At 44.2% G+C, this 19,140-nt stretch overlaps 1 protein-coding gene across 2 annotated transcripts in view; it reads right to left on the bottom strand.

Annotated features, from left to right (window-relative positions):
- LOC142581362 (lysosomal alpha-mannosidase-like) overlaps window positions 1-18,350 on the bottom strand; it is a 636,884-nt gene extending 618,534 nt beyond the window's left edge. Inside the window, exons 1-2 of one of the 2 annotated variants that reach the window (XM_075691205.1) lie at window positions 18,135-18,350; window positions 7,040-7,122 (exon numbers count right to left, since the gene is read on the bottom strand). In XM_075691205.1, the coding sequence (XP_075547320.1) occupies window positions 7,040-7,056 (17 nt within the window). In that variant the 5' untranslated portion in view covers window positions 7,057-7,122; window positions 18,135-18,350. The remainder of the gene's footprint in view (window positions 1-7,039; window positions 7,123-18,134) is intronic. The other variant, XM_075691204.1, reaches the window with a different exon arrangement.
- Window positions 18,351-19,140: the final 790 nt, after the last annotated feature.

Raw genomic sequence — 19,140 nt, 5'->3', positions numbered from 1 at the left:
ATTTTTTTTTTTTGTCGGAACTTTCTTGTTGATTAGCTCTGTCAGCTGCTGAACGAGCGTGGCACGCCACCGATAGTAGTCGCAGAGACCAAAAGCTTTCCTTAATTCCGTTTTTTTTAATCTATTGAACCCTCAATATATGTTGCTACTATTTTATCAGTCTGGTTTATGAGTCCCTGAGCCTGCGAGATGCCAGAGATAACGCATGATGGTTTGAACCAACTGTTCAAGTTTTCGCTCTTCATCCGAAGGCCGACAACTTGCAGCGTCACAAGCACTCTGTGGAGATGCTCGATGATTCGAAGGCGAGTACTTCATCCGCTTTCCTGGATATGTTTAACATGGCAGGTTTATTATATTATGAAGCATACACCTCCTGCCTTTTGCGCTTCGTGAATTCTGCGACTTCAGCCGCGAGCTCTAGCTGTTATCTTAGTTTCTTCAGATAGTCTGCTGGTGGTGTCGGCCAACTTTGCAGCCACATTTAGGTGTACCTCCCAGTTTTGTATACGCCACGAAAGAGCGACACTCCAGTAATCTAATGTAGGGCCTCTCGGTGTGTCCAAAGTAAAAGTGGCACTAACTTATCCTAGTTTCTCCCGTCCCTCTCGATCAGGTACATAGTACAGCATAGAACAACCTTGTTCCACGTCTCAACAAAGCTGCTACTTCCTAGGTGGTCAGAAGTGCAAACTCCGGAGCCCAGCCGCTTGAGGAATTCTATTGTTTCCGCAATCTGAGCGAACAACCTCGGGTGCCCTGCCTGCTAAAGAGAGACAGTATATACGCGCCTCGCAAGTTGCCTCCGCTTACGAAGACCGTAAGAAAACCACTTCTGGCTATCCCGTGCGTAGGTCAATCTCACATCGTGCGTAAGATACCCCCTCCGCAGACGGTGGGTCATTGGGGCCGATAATATTTGTTGTCCTTTTGAAACGGTAACTTAACGCGTGAGCAGTGTAATCGGTACTCGGTCGCACCGAGGCCTATCCACGCGAACTTGACCGCTGCTCCAGCGGTTGCGATGCTCGGCTATGTCTCCTTCCAAGCCTGGTCAGTAAATGATTCACTTTAAACGCGCGTTTGTCTTCCGAAAGGGCAGGTGGTCACCCCAGTATGACCCATCACTTAGAGTAAGAGCGCCGCGGCGCCGCGATTGGGGCAGTACACCTGCAGATGTTGCGCGTTCTGACCAATAACTTTGTAGTGGGGCAGACTCTGTACAGCAGCCATTTCTGGCTTGCCTTTCTTGGCATTTTTCTAGGCATCGCGTAGCGATCTATCGTCTCGATGCTTGTCATGAAAGCAAAGGCGTTACTGAGCTCGCCCACTCTAGCCTCGCGTAGTGTTAGGAATTCATCCCGAGATTTATATGGTTTTTGGAACTAAGTTAGGGATTGGGGGCGTCTTACCAGAATTTAGGGACTTCAAAAGGTGCTCAAAGCTTGTTTGGCATTCTTTCCAGTGTTGAATTTGTACATATATGATCGGGTGGGGGGGGGGGAGGGAAGGGGGGTGTTACTATGTATAACTGCTGCGTAAGAAAACAAATATGAGCTGGTGAGTGGATCCCATTTTGCTTCTGCATCTCGGAGAACACTCACGTGGTTGTAACTACCAAAACTGAGCCTTCGGTTCCTACTATTTTCTCCCTCACTGAATTTCACGAATGTATTTGTTGTTCTGCCGCAACAGAAAAAAAATAATATACTTGATTTACTAGCCGCTCTCGTGAAAGAAGTCCGGCAACATTAAAGACGAAGAACAGCGTCAGTGGGCCAGAAAACACGGCGTCACCTCTGGTCTCTCGGATAGGTTTAAGCTTTTCCTTGTTGAATACTTCTGTCGAAATTGTTTTGGGAAGTGAAGCTGAAATTAATGCAAAGGAGTAGGCTGTTAACAAACATATTGTGCGGGTGATTCGCTGTCCACGAAGAAAACTCAATCATTAAAGATATTTTACTCATGCTTAAAAAGTGGAACGACCGCATCAGAACGTGTGGGAAGGGCTGAAAATAAGCAATTTATTTATGAAAGGGAAGCTACAAAATTTTAAGGAAAAGCGAAGGTGTTAACAAACGGTGACCATTGAAGCAAGCTTATGTATATTTATTTCGTGTTCTGATTGTTTATGTTACCTGTTTTGAATTTAGTATATTATCTTGAGCCATATTAAATACGAAAAGGCAATGCTTCCTCTTCGGTGCACACATCTGCCTGCCATTTATTCATAGTGCTCAAGCGATTCATCGAAATTAACAGCAAATACATGTGAGCAGCAAAGCGCAAATTGAAAAATGGACTAGTTGGTAGTTTATACTTTCGTGATGGTGCAACCAGCATGGTACACAACGAGAACGGTTAGAAAAATATGGAGGACGCTTAAGCTTCGCCTTTAGGAGTGGAACGCGATAGCATTCAAAGATCCCTGACTGCTTCTCACTCTTCCCGGCAACTGGAGTGTATGCAATCGTAATGTTTATCAAGAAACGCTGGCCGCGAACGCTATGCGCGAAGGCGGGCTTTCTAGTACAAACGCGGCCTTTTGCTTGAATGGATGGCTGTTATGAGCGTCCCCTTAAGAACGGGGCGGGGGTTTGCGCCACCAAGCTCTTGCTATTATACTGCCTAATGCCCTACCTAGGTTAAAAAATAAAGAAAAAAAACAACACTATCAGCTCCCACAACCAAGTTTTCTGATCCCCTATTGCGAACTTTGCTTTTGCACGTCTCCGTTTTTTGTCGTTTCCCTACTTTTCTTCCACCAATCTTCTAATCGCTTATTACTAATTTCTATTGCGGACATGTTTACTTTTCAACTGCTCTCGCTGAACCCAAGGGCTTCAAGCAGGCCAGTGGTGCCTAAATCGACCGCTGGGCAGACGTCTTCACATTCTAATAAAACATGCTCCTAGCTTTACCGGAGCAAGCACATGCGTCTTCTTCCTTCTTGTGTGTCGCTTTATAGGTGCGTGTTCTAAGGCATCCCGAACTCGCTTCGAAAAGTAATGAGCTTCCCTTTGAGTTATCATAAATTGTGTCTTTCCTGATTTCGTTTTTTCCTCTTAAGTAGTTACTCATGGCAGGTTTATTTTCCATTGCCGCCACCCATGAGATTATTTCAGCCTCTCTGACTTTCCGCTCGACGTTCTTTGTTGCTTTGTTGCCCACCCTACAGGCCGCATACTTCCTGGTAAGCTTTCTAGTTCTTTTCCTCCACTGTGAATCAATGTTTTTCCTGTACAGATACCTGAACACTCTCCCAGCCCATTTACTTTCTTCCATATTCCTCAGCCGTTCTTCATACTCAATTTTACTGCGAGCTTCCCTCACTTCAAAACTAGTCCAGCCCATAACACCCTGCACAGCTTCATTTGTAGCTTTCCCGTGAGCGCCCAATGCGAGGCGTCCCACTGACCTTTGGTTCCCATGGAGTCCTGATTGTACCCCTGATTTAAAGCAAACAACCGCATTTCCAAAAGTAAATCCTGGAACCATTACACCTTTCCACATACTCCGGAGCACCTCGTACCTATTGTATCCCCATAGCGCTATGTGCTTCATTATGGCTGAATTTCTCTTCCCCTTTACTGTTATTGTTTTTTCCTGTGTTTCCATATATCTATTGCCTTCGTTTATCCATATACCAAGGTATTTATATTCTGTTACCCGATTGGATTGGATTGGAGAAACTTTATTTATGCCTGCAGTTGGGCGCTCGCGCGCCCCGACGAGGGCCTACGTCATCCTCGAAGGTGCCGTTACTCGGCGCGGGTCTCCGCTCGCCGTTGCCGGCTCGCTGGGTCCGTGCCCAGAGGTATTTCCTGGCCCTGTATTGCCACTGCCTGTTCACTGTTTTCATTGAATACCATAACACCTGATTTTCTAACACTAAATTTCAAACCTCTATTGTTGCCTTCCTGTCTACAGATATCAGCCACACGTTGCAAACTCACTTTGCTTGTTGCCTAGCAACACAATGTCGTCCGCATAAAATAAACCTAGAAGCTGCTGCTATACTAGTGTACCCGCCTGTTTGTATGAGAGATTAAACCCGATATTACTTCCTTCTAGCGCCCTCTCCATCCTCACCATGTACATCATAAACAGCAATGGGGATAAAGGGCACGGATGCCTCAGTCCCTTGTTGATATCAACTTTCTCCTCGCTCCTCATCCCTTCCCATTTAACGCAAACAGTATTTTCTTGGTAAATCTCTCTCAAAAGCTGTAGACAATCGTCACCTAAACCTTCCCCTTCCAGGATATTCCACAAAATGTTGCGGTCTACGTTGTCATAGGCTCCTGTAAGGTCTAAAAAGGCCACATATAACTTCTCATCTGCTTTCTACTTTTGATATTTCAATACAAAGAGTAAGAACAAGCAAAGTATCATATAAACGCCTGCCTGTTCTGAAGCCATTCTGAAGTTCTCCCAAAATGCCATTATTGTCTGCCCATGCTTGCAGCTTTAATATGATTGCCTGCATTGCTAGCCTGTATATTACCGATGTAATGGTCATGGGTCTATACTAGTGAATTATATCTTTCTCCCCCTTACCTTTATAAATTAAATTCACTCTACCTTGTCGCCAAGTGTCCGGTATTCGTCTATATTTTAAAGTTTTTTTTCACTACTTTCACCCGAGCTTCCTTACTTTTTGGTCCTTGTTCATTAATCAGCCTAACGGCAACCTCGTCTAGCCCTGTGGCTGTGCGCTTAGGAATTTTCTCTTCGGCTTTCTTCCAGTTGAAATATGTCAGCACCAGTTCCTTTTCCACCTGGGTCTCTTTCATGCTCTTTTTTTCTTCAAATACAACCTTACCATTGCCTTGGAAAGATTCGGCTGTTATTTTTCGGCTATAATTTATTGCCGCTTCCCCTCCCAGTTTGTTTCCATCTTCGTCTAAGATATGTTGTTGTATTGTTGTTGACTTCCTGTCAAATAATTTTGTGTGGTTCCAAAATATTCTAGGTGCGGCTTCTTTTTCTCGCGTATTTCTGACAACCAACGTTCACTTTCACTTTTTATCTTTGCTTGCACCAGTATTTCAACCATAGACATTTTCTCCCGGTATATTTCCCATTTACTGGCTACTTCATCCTGCGGCAACTGCGCCTTCTTTGCCTGCCTGTGCTCTCGGGATGTTTTATGTCGTTCGGCGATCGCTTCTCGTATCTCCGTGTTCTACCTCCTTTTCGGTTTCTTTTTTCCTTTCCAACGAACGTATCACCGCGATGCGGCGGGGGCGAACGCCATCTGGAGGTGTTGCAAGGTACTGGGCGCGCCTCTCCGTGGCCCCCTAGATACTCACGCGCCGGCGCGCGCAAATGGCGGATGCCGTGGCCGGTCTGTGAATGGTAGGAACGCTGGAAAAGCAGTTTCTATGATTTTTCGCGTAACGGAATTATGTTTCCTCGTAAAGTCAAATTACAATCCGATGCTATCGTGTCTGTAGCTTGTGTGTAAGTCGTACTTGACGATTTTTCTACGTGTTTTAGCTTAAGAATTTAATCAGTTCAGTAGCTTCCTCGCGCCACATGGAGGGCTTGGGTATGGGTGGTTCGAAAATTTTTTACCGAAACGAAGTCCGACGCTGGATTTTCTGCGACACGGGGCCCTTAACGCTATAGCGATAATAGAAGAGACAAGAACGCGTCCTTTACGTGTTTAGCTGTTGTCCTCATCCGTTCTAGTATTGCCATTCTGTAGCGTGGCATATTAGAGTGAACATCTCAGCACGAATAACAGCCATAAATATACAATATGCTTCCGTTAAGGCGAATGCGGTTATGCTGAATATTTGAATGTGAGAAGCAAAGGGAACACTTTGTTGGTTTCCCATAGACCCAGTGTCCCAAAAGCCCGCTTAACACGAACCGACGGCTCGGTTAAGGCAAACTTTCGCCTGGTACTTGGCTCATCGAGATGTCCGAAACAGCAGACTTGGTGGAAACTGCTCTGATCGCTACACGAAATGCAAATAGCGATTCTGTGAGCATAAACAGCCATGTCAGCGTCGATAACGACGCGAAAGCTTGCAGAGCCTACAGCATAGAAACAACAAATTCACGCAGAAACTCCCTTGGGAGTCGTCTAATTATGCGTCTAATTATGCGTAAGCTTTGTGCCACTTGCTCATCTCCACGCAGACCGGTGTCATTATCAATACTATGAAACTTGATCCGATCAGTATAAACCCTGATCGGTCGTTATTAACTTTATCGGACTAGATCCGACTCTTATCAACCTTATCGGACTCCATTCGAGTCTTATCAACACTTATTGGTCCTTATCAACTTTACATGACATGATTTGACGATTATCAACTCTTATCGGTATTTATCAACGCTATCGAACTTGATCCGACCTTTATCAACACTTATCGGTCTTTATCAACTTTACATAACACAATTCGACGCTTATCAACTCTTATCGGTATTTATCAGCCCTATCGAACTTTATCCGACCCTTATCAACCTTTATCGTTGCTTATTAGCCTTATCAGAATTGCTCCGACCATTATAAGTCCTTATCGCTCTTCAGCACATTATCCATCCGCGTCAAACCATTATCAACCGTGATAAGACCCATTTAACCCGTCATCACTGCTTATCATCCTTATTAACTCATTGACTGCTCAATGACCACCGCCAACGTTTTTCCTTCTGAATTTATTCGGTTTCATACATTAATTTCTTTATAGCAATTCGTCTTACGCGACAGACGGATGAATGGACGGGCTTTCTCGTTGGGTTGGCGTAGGAATTCATACGCATTTAATAACTTCAGGAGTTCCTCCAAGGGTCACTCCACACTTACAATATGGTAAGGACACTGCGCAGTGGCTACAAGAACCAGCGGCATTCACACATGACGCCCTGAATACATCGGTGCATTTTTATTAATTTTTTTCAGCTTGAGCGCCATGCAGAATTTTTAAACAAGCTAGGAGAAATGTTAGCCTTTTTTTACAGCGCACATGTGTGCACTGCGCCCGCGGTCAATGACTACTTAAATGCTTAAGAGCAACGGTACCTTGTGGCGTTTATCATTGCTGCACTGAAGAATGCCGTAAGCGAGGCTCTGCACTGATGGCATTTTCACCACACCCATCCAACCTGAAAATAAAGGCATTTTCGAGGTGTCACTCGATCTGGGAACAGGAGATTGGCACCGCAGGCCTTCCGAGACTGTTTTTTCCTAGCCCGTTCTGACTGGTTATTTTCGGGAAGTTTCGTTGCTCGAATCTGCGTGAGGTCCGTGTGATGCTAAGTTCTAGTGCTAACAGGCTTATAGTAGAGACGTTCAGGTCTACAATGCAGACGTCCAAGCACGTCTCTACTGCTTGCACGTGGACCTCAGTGTCGGGTTGCCGCAGACTTTGCAGGTGTTCCCATGCCTACGCAGAAATGAGACAGCCTGTATCTGCGAGTTCATTCGTAAGCAGGAACACTACTGGCGTAACGTCCTCCAGTTCACTTATTAGCGAAGCTCCGCGATAGAACGAGATAATACTGCGAGCTTGGCTTTCACCTTCTCACCGAAAGCTGACACTGCAGTACTACCTTTCTTTGTGATGATGTTTTCTCGTACAATGCTCTAACGGACCACTGTGATATCCGCTCCAGTGTCAACGATAGTACATCAATCACCTTGACTTGGCCTCAAGGACTTGCATATGAAGGCCAATCCAACATCCTTCACACTGACTCTATATCCATTAGCCTATCCGCGAGTAGTTGCGTGCGCTTTGCTCGAGTGTCTCTTCTCGAGAGAAACGGGCACTGAGAAGCAAGATTTCTCTAGCTTCCGCAATGGTAACAGCTGCTTGATACTGAAGCCTATTTTCAATCAGTTGACGACCTGTGTGTGCTGGTTTTGTACAGCCATGGCGCCACGTATTGAAGTAATTTCGGAGTGATCGAGGCTTGAGCCTTTGTGTTGTGTTTTGAACTTTAGTGCTTGTAACTATCCGACCTCCTTCATTTATACTACCTCACACTCTGCTTCTTCGAACGCCTGCAACAATTGTGCCAATTCGCCTACACTTATCCAGTTCTCTTCTTCGCACGCTTCATTTTTTAGGGGGTTCCACTGTTAAGCCCACTTTAAGTTGAATATTGACCAACAGCTTGGGAAGCCTTCCGAAGGACGACATGCCTGGGGACAAAAGTTGAGACAACTCTGCAGGCGGATACAAATTAAACGCCTTCCAGGTTTTTATTTTGCGTTAGCCAGCACTCAGGAACTTCCTTGGTAATCAGCCTTACGTAAGGCAGTTGCAACGTTGAGGAGGGGGAGGGGGGATAGCAGCGTCGAAAGCCATGTGGCCTCACTAAGCAATCATACGATGAGACCTGACCCCAGTGCTGTCTGGGAACGTCCTGCTCTGGCGAAGCTTCCACTGACTCAAATCGGACAGGCAGTTCACCGCCGCCGGGGAACTTCAAAAGTGTTCCTACAAGGAGCCTAATAATAATAATAATAATAATAATAATAATAATAATAATAATAATAATAATAATAATAATAATAATAATAATAATAATAATAATAATGTTTATTGCCACAATATATACAAAAACAACACAAGCAGGCCGGTCTAAGCCTTAGTTGGCTTGTATGACCGTGTCAATGAATGTGATAGACGAGGCAAAAAAATATACATAAATTGATGAGACATGAAGGAAAAAAAATAAAAATAAAACGAATGGCAAAAAATTTAAAAGAACAAGATAACATTTTGTTATCTACATATAACAAAAGTTGAAGAGGTAAATATTGCGATGCAAAAAAATGTACAAGAGGTTAATTTTACTGTAGCTGCTTTAAGAAGTGTTTGAGCGTGCTTTTTGATGTCGCGTTAAGAATTTCTTGTGAATAATAATAATAATAATAATAATAATAATAATAATAATAATAATAATAATAATAATAATAATAATAATAATAACATTATTATTATTATTATTATTATTATTATTATTATTATTATTATTATTATTATTATTATTATTATTATTATTATTATTTGCATTGAACGTCAAGGGAAAAAAGAGAGAAGGGGTAGAGATGTAAAGAGAAAGAGGGGTATCGCCCTGGGTGGCGTGCTAGGCGTGGCCGACAGGTGCGGACACCTACGCGGAGCGCCTGCCAGCCATCCGCCCTGGGAGGAAAGGAGGAGGAAAATACCGTGAATGATGGGTAGACTCAATGCAATTAATCGATTAACTAATTAACGAACTAAGCCCCGTCACGAAGTCTTCTCGCCAGCGCTCTGCACAGCTCCCTAGATGCCGCATGGTCCGAAGGGAGGGGTGTTCGCACACTTCGGGGTGCGGAAAGTCCCTCACTGCAGTTGAAATGAGAATTCTGGTGGCGGACTGTCCTTGCGTACATGGGTTCGGGCTCACCCGTTCGTTTGCTATAGCGGACAAGTGCTGATGTAGGAGTCTCCAAGGGATCCATCCAGGCAGCGGCGGAGATGGCCTGCACGGGCAACAGTGCGCCGGTGCTGGAGCGTCTGCCATCCAAAGCGTTGCAATCGTGCGTCATACCTTGGAAGTATACGTCGCAGCCGCAGCCGAGGCAGGTGAACAGTCTCCGGGTGGCGCGGTGCTAGACGCCCTCCCGCGTATTGGTCAAGTGAACCTGAAAGGCGTATTCCACACAGAACAACACTAGTGTTCTAGTCTTGGCAGCACAGTTTATATAGTGCGCGGAAAGCTTCTGAGCCGCAGGGTCTGGATGTGCGCACCATTATTATTATTATTATTATTATTATTATTATTATTATTATTATTATTATTATTATTATTATTATTATTATTATTATTATTATTATTATTATTATTATTACATAAGGTCTGCTGCCTCATTCGTCTCTTCATGCGTCCGCGAAAAGGTGTTTACACGAAGACGGGCAAGCTCGTGCTCCTGTATACGTGCACCGTTGTGAGGGAAGCGCTTGAGCTTCGACGCCATCAACGGCATCCTCCAAACTCACGTTTTTCCGCTTCCATCTATTGATATTTAAATCCGGAGAAATCTGGGCGAACGTCCTTCGGGCTTTTTTGTACGGATTTAAATGGGCAAACCTGTAGTCACTATCTGGGAAGGCCAGCTCAAGTGCCACAGCGCGCGTAGAAAAATGTGTACACTTGGACTTCTTCCCTTCCGTGCTGACCGATGGACCTGGATTGACGAAAAGTTCTTGGCATACTTAATGTCGTAGCCTTGGCCAGTCTGTGGCGGTAAACGTCCATTCCAAGCCGTGGAGATGATGCAGCCGCGAGCAGCGCCTTGGCGGCTGGCGAGACACGTATCAGGGTGCCTGTTCCGAGTGAGATCATGCGGCAGTACTGCGGTGAGTCTGGTGGCCGCCAGAAGTCGTAATCGCAGCTTTTTCTGGCGGTGTTTCAGTCTGACGAACCGTCAAGGCTTATGGAGCTTAGACACTTTATCATCACGGCAGAGGCTGCTAAAAGCGACTCTGATAAGAAACCGGGATATAGGAGGAGTAATCGAGGGCAGCTGGCGCTGGCGACCCGTGAGTTAAAGCCTGGGGCAGGAGTTGCACGACGGGGAACAGCAGGCTGTCGCTGTTCTCTAGGGGTGATGAACCTGGTGACGTCTTCGTCCATGGTCTGGAGCCACCCGTGCCCGTATTGGCTGGCGTGCTGTAAGTCTCCTTCGGCAGAGGACACAGCACGTGCCATGTTTTCAATGTATCAGTAGGAGCGGAAGTCTAACGTGAGACCCTCTAGTAGACGCTGTCGCTGCGAAGTACCGGCCGTGGTTGCTCAGTGGCTATTGTGTTAGGCTGCTGAGCACGAGGTCGCGGGATCGAATCCCGGCCACGGCGGCCGCATTTCGATGGGGGCGAAATGCGAAAACACCCGTGTACTTAGATTTAGGTGCACGTTAAAGAACCCCAGGTGGTCGAAATTTCCGGAGTCCTCCACTACGGCGTGCCTCATAATCAGAAAGTGGTTTTGGCACGTAAAACCCCGTAATTTAATTTTCGCTGCGAAGTCTGTTCGCTCTCAGATCCTGTCAACTGCGTTAGTAACTTGACACTGCATTTTCCCCTTGCACTCCTCCGAAAGTGAGCACTGTTGTTTGGGTCTCTCCAATAAGACGCGGGAACGATCCCGTAAATCATAACTGAACGAGAGACAGGAAACGCGCCGCGGCCCTGTTCACTGACAGCAATGGTGCGCCCGTCTTCAACTATCACACGCCGGGATGGCTCTCTATCGCAGCATTGATTTTGAGCAGTTTTTTACAGGCTCGCTTGGATGTACATGTCTATAGGCATGACAATGCGTTGTCCTAGCAACCTCACGATACTGCAGAGCATGACATCATCTGTGACTTAATCGGTCACTGGTTCTACCTAACGTCACGTTCGCTGAACTGGTATTGTATACAATCAGAACTGACGTCAGCGCATAAGCACTGAATCCTTTTTCGCAAGGCAGCAATGCGATGCCCCGACGACGACATTTCCGGTACTCCGGTAGCGCTCAGCATAATGGAACCCTAGCTCTGTTTATGGCGCCTTCTGTGGTCTCGAATGGGATCAGTGGAACAGGGCCTCACACAATAACGCCGGGCGTGCGCAAAACGCAGATACACATACTTATCCGGTTTATGTTGCTAACTAGAACACATGCCTTTATTGGACATCTTTTTTTTTAATCTTGCAAGCAGGTGCAAAGACCGTGTGCTTCCATTCAAATGAACTTGTGGCTGGACAAGCTTGTTGATACTTGCGGAAGGCATTGTGGCGCAAATTAGACGATAACAAAGTACAGAAGACGGAACATTGACGCTATATCTAACAACTAAATAATTCTGTATATTTCGATCTGGCCTTTCAATGTAATAAATCAACTGTGAGTGCACTGTCAGTGATGTCCAGCCTTCCGAAATTTCTTTTCGTCTATTTTTTTTCCTAATAAATATGATACAACCCTCATCACCCGCAGTCGACATGTGGCGCCCAAATTTTCGCCTTAACCGAAACATGGCTGCCAACCCATATGAGTGATGCTGAACTTTTTCACGGCCCGTTGAATTTCACCGATATCATCACAACTGCATTACGCGTTGACGAGGTGATGCACTAGCAATATCAAAAAACGCGCCACAACCTGCAACCGGCGTCATGAGTGACCTAGAAACAGTGCGGGCTTCCGTTGCTTTGGTCATCAAAACAAAATGCCAGCCAAAGATAGCTTCGCTTTAAAACTGTTCAAACGCGTGCAAAAGTGATCTGCCTTCTGAATGCGAGAACGTTCAAATACGTTCAATCATTGTTAAAGCTGCTGGTGATGTTGCAAACTGATTAATGCATTAATTCCTCCCTCGTTTACGAGTCTGTTAAACCAAAACATTTGTAAAGTACTTGTCTTGTTAGTTAAATTATATTTACGAGACTTTTTTTTCAGCACTCTCTGGATATGTGCACATTGACTAACGAATGAACTAGCGTGAAGGTGGTTCCAATCTATAAGTCAGATAGAAAAAACTACAGTCTAATTTACATAACCTACGCATGTCGTAAGCTACTAGAACATATTCTAAACTTGTCAGTTTGATCAGGTGTCATTTATTTTTCCCTCCTCATCGCAAGCATCGCTTCCAAAAACTTTTTTTTTTTTTGCGAATCGCAACTCTCATCTTTCACTTATAAATTACATCGAATTTTGGATCGTCCTTCTTTCACTAACTGTAATTCATTTTTTAGATTTCTCGAAAGTTTTCGACAAGGTGTGTCAAGCTTCTGTTATAGAAACTAAGTAGACGAAATCCTAATTTTAACCTTGAAGCGTGGATTCATCGTTTTCTAACAAACCGCACTCAATGTGTTATATGCGCAATAACAATAACACCCGTACATTGTTTATCTTTTTCCGATGATCGTTTTTTTCACCGGCTAACCACTGTTACGGAGTTATCGCTTTGTAACGGTGAAAGAATGTTGTCTAATTAGATGGAGTGCGCGATAGGAATAGCGGTGCCCATGCATTCTGGAACCCACGCGAGCACCGGTGATTACGCTGGAATGTACGTTGAATCCGATATATATGCAGGGTGTCCCACCTATCATGCGCCAAGATTTGAAAACATGCAAATGTCACGTAGCAGGACAGAATCAAGGTAATAATACTGCCCGTCGCTTGGAGATACTCACGCTATTTTTTGCATTCCGCCTGAATATATAAATAGCAGTAATTGATCAATTAACTTCTCAAATATTCTAATTATATGAAAAGTGTCAATGATAAAATTATAGAGCAACATGAAAAACTCTCGATACAGCTCTCTGTTGCTCGATACGTGCTACATAAGAGTGTTTTTACGAGAGTGAAAGAAGCCCGCGAATACACGCAAAATTGCCGTGCGACTGGCCGCCCGAGGCACTTTGCAAGAGACTGCCGGAGACATTAATGTCTCAGGCAGTGTTACTATGCGTCCTCATTGTCCTCAGCATGGATGAAGGAGGATTAAAAAAGAAAAGTTCTGGAGTGCAAATGATGTCCCTAATGTAAAGCCTGGCTGCTGCCATCTTAGGAGGGGCACGATAATATAGTAGCTTTTACTGAATGAAAAGAAGCACTCTCTTCAAACTTGCCACGAGTTTTTCATGGCTTATTTTGCCGTATAGATATTGTTCAACGTGTATCTTTGTGTTATTGTTTTAAGATGAGGCCTGGACGTCTCGTAAAATTTTATTGCAGATATTATAACCTCATCAATACTCAGCCGAAGATAACACTTTCGTCGGAAACAACCAGCTTTTATTTTACATTTAGCCTATTTAGCTTAGTATTTACATTAAAAGAACCAAATCACCTCATCTGTAAACGCACACCGCCCGACATGGCTCTATTTCAGAGGTGAAGTAGGGGCAAAAAATATGGGCCATGGTTGCTACGCTATTTCCACACGCTACATATATATAGGTGACATCATCAAATTTCCGCCCATAACATCGCGTTCTAGCTCAGACATCCTGACCTAACAAGGAGTTTAGCTTCTCGGTTTAGAAACTTTCCTAGCGTACTTGTCTTCTATGTTTGCTTCACATAATGCACTATTGTAAGTAGTACCCTCGTCTGTATGTTGTCTCTTATCAATTCATTGTATTTAAAGAATAATAAACTGAACTGAACTGAAATGAAACGCTTGACTATTAAATATGCCTTATCTGCTCACTGCGTCACAACACTGTCTTTAAACAATGACTGAAGTACGTGATTGAATAAAAGCGGATTTTCATATGCCTTGCGAGGCCCTGTAAAGTACCGTTATGGCTTGCATAGTGTGATTGTAAACTCTAGTTCAAAGTTTTCTTTCCGTTAAAGTGGGCCGCACACGTTTAATATACATAAAGAAGCTTGTGGTTAGCGAGTCTATTTCGGCCTCTATCACGCCAAAACCGAGGCTTTAAGTGCCTCTTCTAGGCTCCTAAGGTGCACCTTTCTTAGTTCCTAAAATTCCAGTCTCTATGAATCATCACCCTCAGAGCCCCCCGTACACCTGCTTTCCCACCGAACGGCGCGATTCTTCTCCCGGAGCACGGTCCCGGAGACACCGCAGCGTCCCGCCAGAGGGCGCCAGGTGAGAAGAAAGAGCGCGCGGCGCGAGCAGCGGACGGAAACAAACGCGAAACGAAAGCAGCGCACGCGGAAATGGCCGCCGTTCACCCGGAGCCGGCGGAGACTCTGCCGTCGGGCTGGGAATGCCGTTTTGATCCCAGAACGGGTCGCAAGTGAGTGGATGGGCTGTTAAGCTTCTCAATTATGCGTCTGCTGGGCCAGGCACGCTAGCCGATTTACTGGTCTCGTTCAGCTAGCGCTCTTGTAGGCCTAGACGTGCGCTGCACAGGTCGGCTTTCCTACAACGCTATCGATCCGATGCCTGCCGTGGTCTGCCGGCTAGCGCTACCAGAGTGCTGTGATCTTGTGACCCTACCGTGCAAAACCTTTGTTTATACCTTGGCCCTGAGAGTATGTCTTGTTCGGCCTCAACTGGTTAGCCAGTTAGCATCTAGTTTCGAACACGTACTCCATCCTTGCGTAGAAACTGCATTTAGCCCCTCCGGCCTCCCAAGTTCAACGAGAACGTTGAATGTTGCGTGCGTTATCAGCTGTCTATTAGCGCGCATTCCATGAGTCTTGATCGCGGGTTGCATTAACGCGCTTCCATGCCGCGTTGTTTAGGTTATGGTAGCATGTACAAATTCTGCCGTCTCTGTCAATATATACTTTTTTTTAGCTTTATGTGTCGATCGGTCTCAGGTATTGTACGTACTGTAAGATGTATTTGTCTGCACATAGATTTCAAGCCATGTTACTTGACTAAGTCATTTGTATAATTAAATTATGACGTCAGTGCTGCCTAAGTGGTGTGGTTTTTGTGAATTGAGCTGTGTATTTGTTGTGTGATAGACTAATTGGGCCCTCTCTTTCTTTTTTTTTCTCTCATATTTAGCTATTTTATAAATCACAGGGAACAAACGACAACATGGGAAGATCCGCGGCTGCGATACCCACAGTTACAGCAGGTAACGGGACAGGCACCCTTGTAATTTCTGTAAAAATATTGTTTTGCTTGTTGTTGTACCTAGACAATGGCGCTAGACGCTACGAATGTTGGCCAAGAATATGTTGGGAGCAGAGAACTGGAAGTGACTTCGTTGTCTTCACGGCTGCATCTCGTACAGTCAATAGAGCATATTTAGTGAAAGGGAAGTGGAAATTGCCAAGTCAATTTCTACACCCGTTCTCTAATAATTCATAGGCACCTTGCATGCTTGAACTGTACTGTGTTTCTGGCGAGTGTAAACGTGTGGATCTAAAGGTTCACCAAGAGGAAGATCGCTACTTGCCAACTCTCAACAGTCCATGTTGTTTGTAGCCAGTGCTGGGCAGTATCGAAGGTACATGTATCTTAGATATTATCTTAGACACTCTTTGAGTATCGTGTGTGTATCATGATACCTCTGGCAATATGTGCACCAGTATCTGTATTTTCGATACCTGAAAGAATGCATCGTGTATCTTAAGATACAAGATACTGCTGTCGGAACATTGCCGTGTGAAACTGTAAACTTTCGCTCAAGTCCACTTCTCAAACTGATAGTGCAGCCTCCACAGGTACCGAATTTTAAATTATCTGTAGTTAACAGGAAAGTTGACAATACTTCATGCTTAAATGTCATAGTTATTAGTGGTGCCGCCTGTATCGTGTTTCTATGTATTCACTGTGATTGTGTGATACAGTACCACCTTTCTGTTTCACTTAGATATATTTTCTTTAGCTCACCTTTAAATTTCTTACTGTTACAAATCACCAGGTAATCGGAGCTATAAGTGGCAGTAGTGTGAATAGCAGCATTACCCTGCGACACTTTGTGCCACTACAATGCATATGAAAAGTTTTTGGGCTGCACAAGTTGTCTCATAGAAGAAAAATTGTAAAAGGATTGCATGCTAATGAATATGTTGCCAAAGAATGCTTTACGACAGCAGATAATTAGAATATGAAAGGTCATTGCAACTTTATGTGCTCTCTGTATACATGATGTGTCACAAAAAATGTCGCTACAAGCATTGTTGCTGCTGTTCACCTGTCCGGTGATCCAATGTTGCGTAAATGGTAATATGTTCACAGACAAGGTAAAACTCCACAGAGGTATTTGTGCCATCATGCAGAGGCGTCTTATTGATGTTCTTGTAATTAAATGGTGACCCGCTAGCTGGCTGACAAGCAGAGCAGCGACTCCCACCACTTACAAAAGCGGCAAGCAAAAACCGCTGACAGTGTAACGTATAAAGAACTTTTATGTTAAGCAGCTAAAACAGCCATGCTAAATTGTTTTGAAATGAAAATATTATACTTTGAGCAAGAAAGACAAACATTTTGAGATACTAACAGACATTTCATTCAAATGAAACCAGGTTGGTCAGAGTTGAGCAATTTCCAAGCTAACATTTTTGTGCATACACATTTGCTGCTATGTTATATAGATCTAAAATATGTAATTTGTGAATGTATCGAAGTATCTAAAGATACAAATCATAAGTATCGCATCGGCTATAATAATTCGATAGTATCTTGTATCTATCTCAAATACTTGTCCGAGTATCTTGTATCGTATCATGATACAATTGCAAAGTATCTTTGCCCAGCCCTCTTTCTAGCTGTAGCTCATATGATATGTTCAGTGGGCCTCATTGCTAGCTATTTATTATTTTATTTTAAATATGTGCCAAGCTAAGGACCAAAATTGGATAAGAAAGTCGAAGCATGCTTTTCATTGTTCCTTCTGATTCACACATACAATACAAAATTTATTTCATATGTATTTTGCTGAGCAGTGTACATAGCATTGTGCATTCTACTGTTTGTGGTAGAATTTTTATCTACCGTGCATAACACAAGGGTAAGACAAAAATAGACACTGAACTAAAATTATATCTGCAACTTTCCAATTCTCACCCAGTCTAACAATTACACACTGTGTGCTCATAAGTGCGTGGGGGAACTGACTGTGTAGACAGAGCATGCAGCTTATGTCCTGTTGCAAAGTGAACATCTGTGGTTGGTTTAATGCAAAAATCTTATTAATGTGTAGCTGATCTATACAACATAGCCACGTGGACGTATAAAAACGAAAAGGTAGGTTGGATAAAGAATCTGATGTGTTGAATACTGCCATCATCTCTGATGTCTAGGGTGGGGTAGTATGTTGAACACTATGCTAAGATGAAGTGTGCTTGGATGATGATCGAGCTTGTCACTGTGTGGATTTTCAGTGCATTGCATGATACTTATGACGACTACAGTGACTGTTGAACATGCATGTACTTTACAATAGAAGCTCCTTCCAGGGAAAAACTTGTTTGGCCATTTGAGACTGCTTGCAACCGTTTGAAAAAGCACTAAGGTCTTCTCATGTAATCTGTGAAACATGTACGCTATGCTTACTTTCTTTACTTGTACATGATTTGTTCTAGAGGAACTTTGTGTCTACTCTTTGGATGGGTCAAATTAGGCCAGCATTAACCCTAATATATGCAATAAAGAGTGGGCCAGTTATGCAATGAAGGCTTACCTTGGAGGCATAGTTGAGGCATCTGCCACCATGTATTCCTCCTCTGACTTTCTTCTGCCTTCTTGCTACCCAAATGCAGGGCAGCTATGCAAAGTACTACCTCTACGGCAGTGGCAAGCCGACACCAGGCCAGGCAGCGTCCAAGGTGCCGTTTCCTTTTCTCTGTTGTCTCTCTCCACTGGCCGCTGCACCTCTTTTGCATCTCTTCAGAGCATGTCGCGCCTCCCGGCTTGCTGGTTGTTTTGCCGGCCACGCATTCTGCCGGCATTTCTCCCCCTGGCACCTGTCCAGTTCTCGTGTTTAGCTACTGTACTAGTTGCCAGAGAAAGAAAAAAAACACAAAAAAAGTGTGCACGCTAGCAGAAACCCCCCTTGCATGCTCCCCCCCCCAAATCTCCTCTCTTCTCTCACCTCACGGCTGTCTTCGCATTGAAAAGACACAACAGAGAGCCTTGCTGGTCGGAGAGTGAGTTGTTCCTTTTCTGTGTGAGATAGAGGGTTGGCCGTGTGTTCCCTCTCCTACTTTTACCTTTTCTTTCTGCTCATTTCTCTTTGTTTTACCGTGAGCTGACAGGAAGGGTGACCCTGCCATTATCGAAGCAGCTCTATTTATCCTTCCCACTTGCCATCTGTGTCCTCCCCTCCTACACCCTCTGCTGTTGCGTCTCGTGGCTTTCTTGCCCTCGTGGCTTTCTTTCCTTCGTGTTTGAACAAGCTTTCTGAAACTTTGTGGCAGACTTTCTCAGTGCTTTCTTTCATGTATTTTTACAGCTGGATTCAGGACCTTATTGATTCAGCAAACCAACCCTTCTCTGGCAGAGCCGTTTAGGAAACAGTGCATTATGCCGCATGTTTCTGCAATGACTGTCTCATATTATTGTGGATAGGGTATTATAGACAGATAATCATTTTTAATGACCAAGCTTTATAGCAGTGGTCGATGCCAGGATTTGCATGATAATTGTCAATATGATTATTAGCAATTCTACTGGTTAACATTTTAATT

This window comes from Dermacentor variabilis, chromosome 1, assembly GCF_050947875.1.
Source record: "Dermacentor variabilis isolate Ectoservices chromosome 1, ASM5094787v1, whole genome shotgun sequence".
NCBI classification, from domain to species: Eukaryota; Metazoa; Arthropoda; class Arachnida; order Ixodida; family Ixodidae; genus Dermacentor; species Dermacentor variabilis.
The sequence above is the reverse complement of the archived record's forward strand: the minus strand, read 5'-3'. Positions and strand labels throughout refer to the sequence as shown.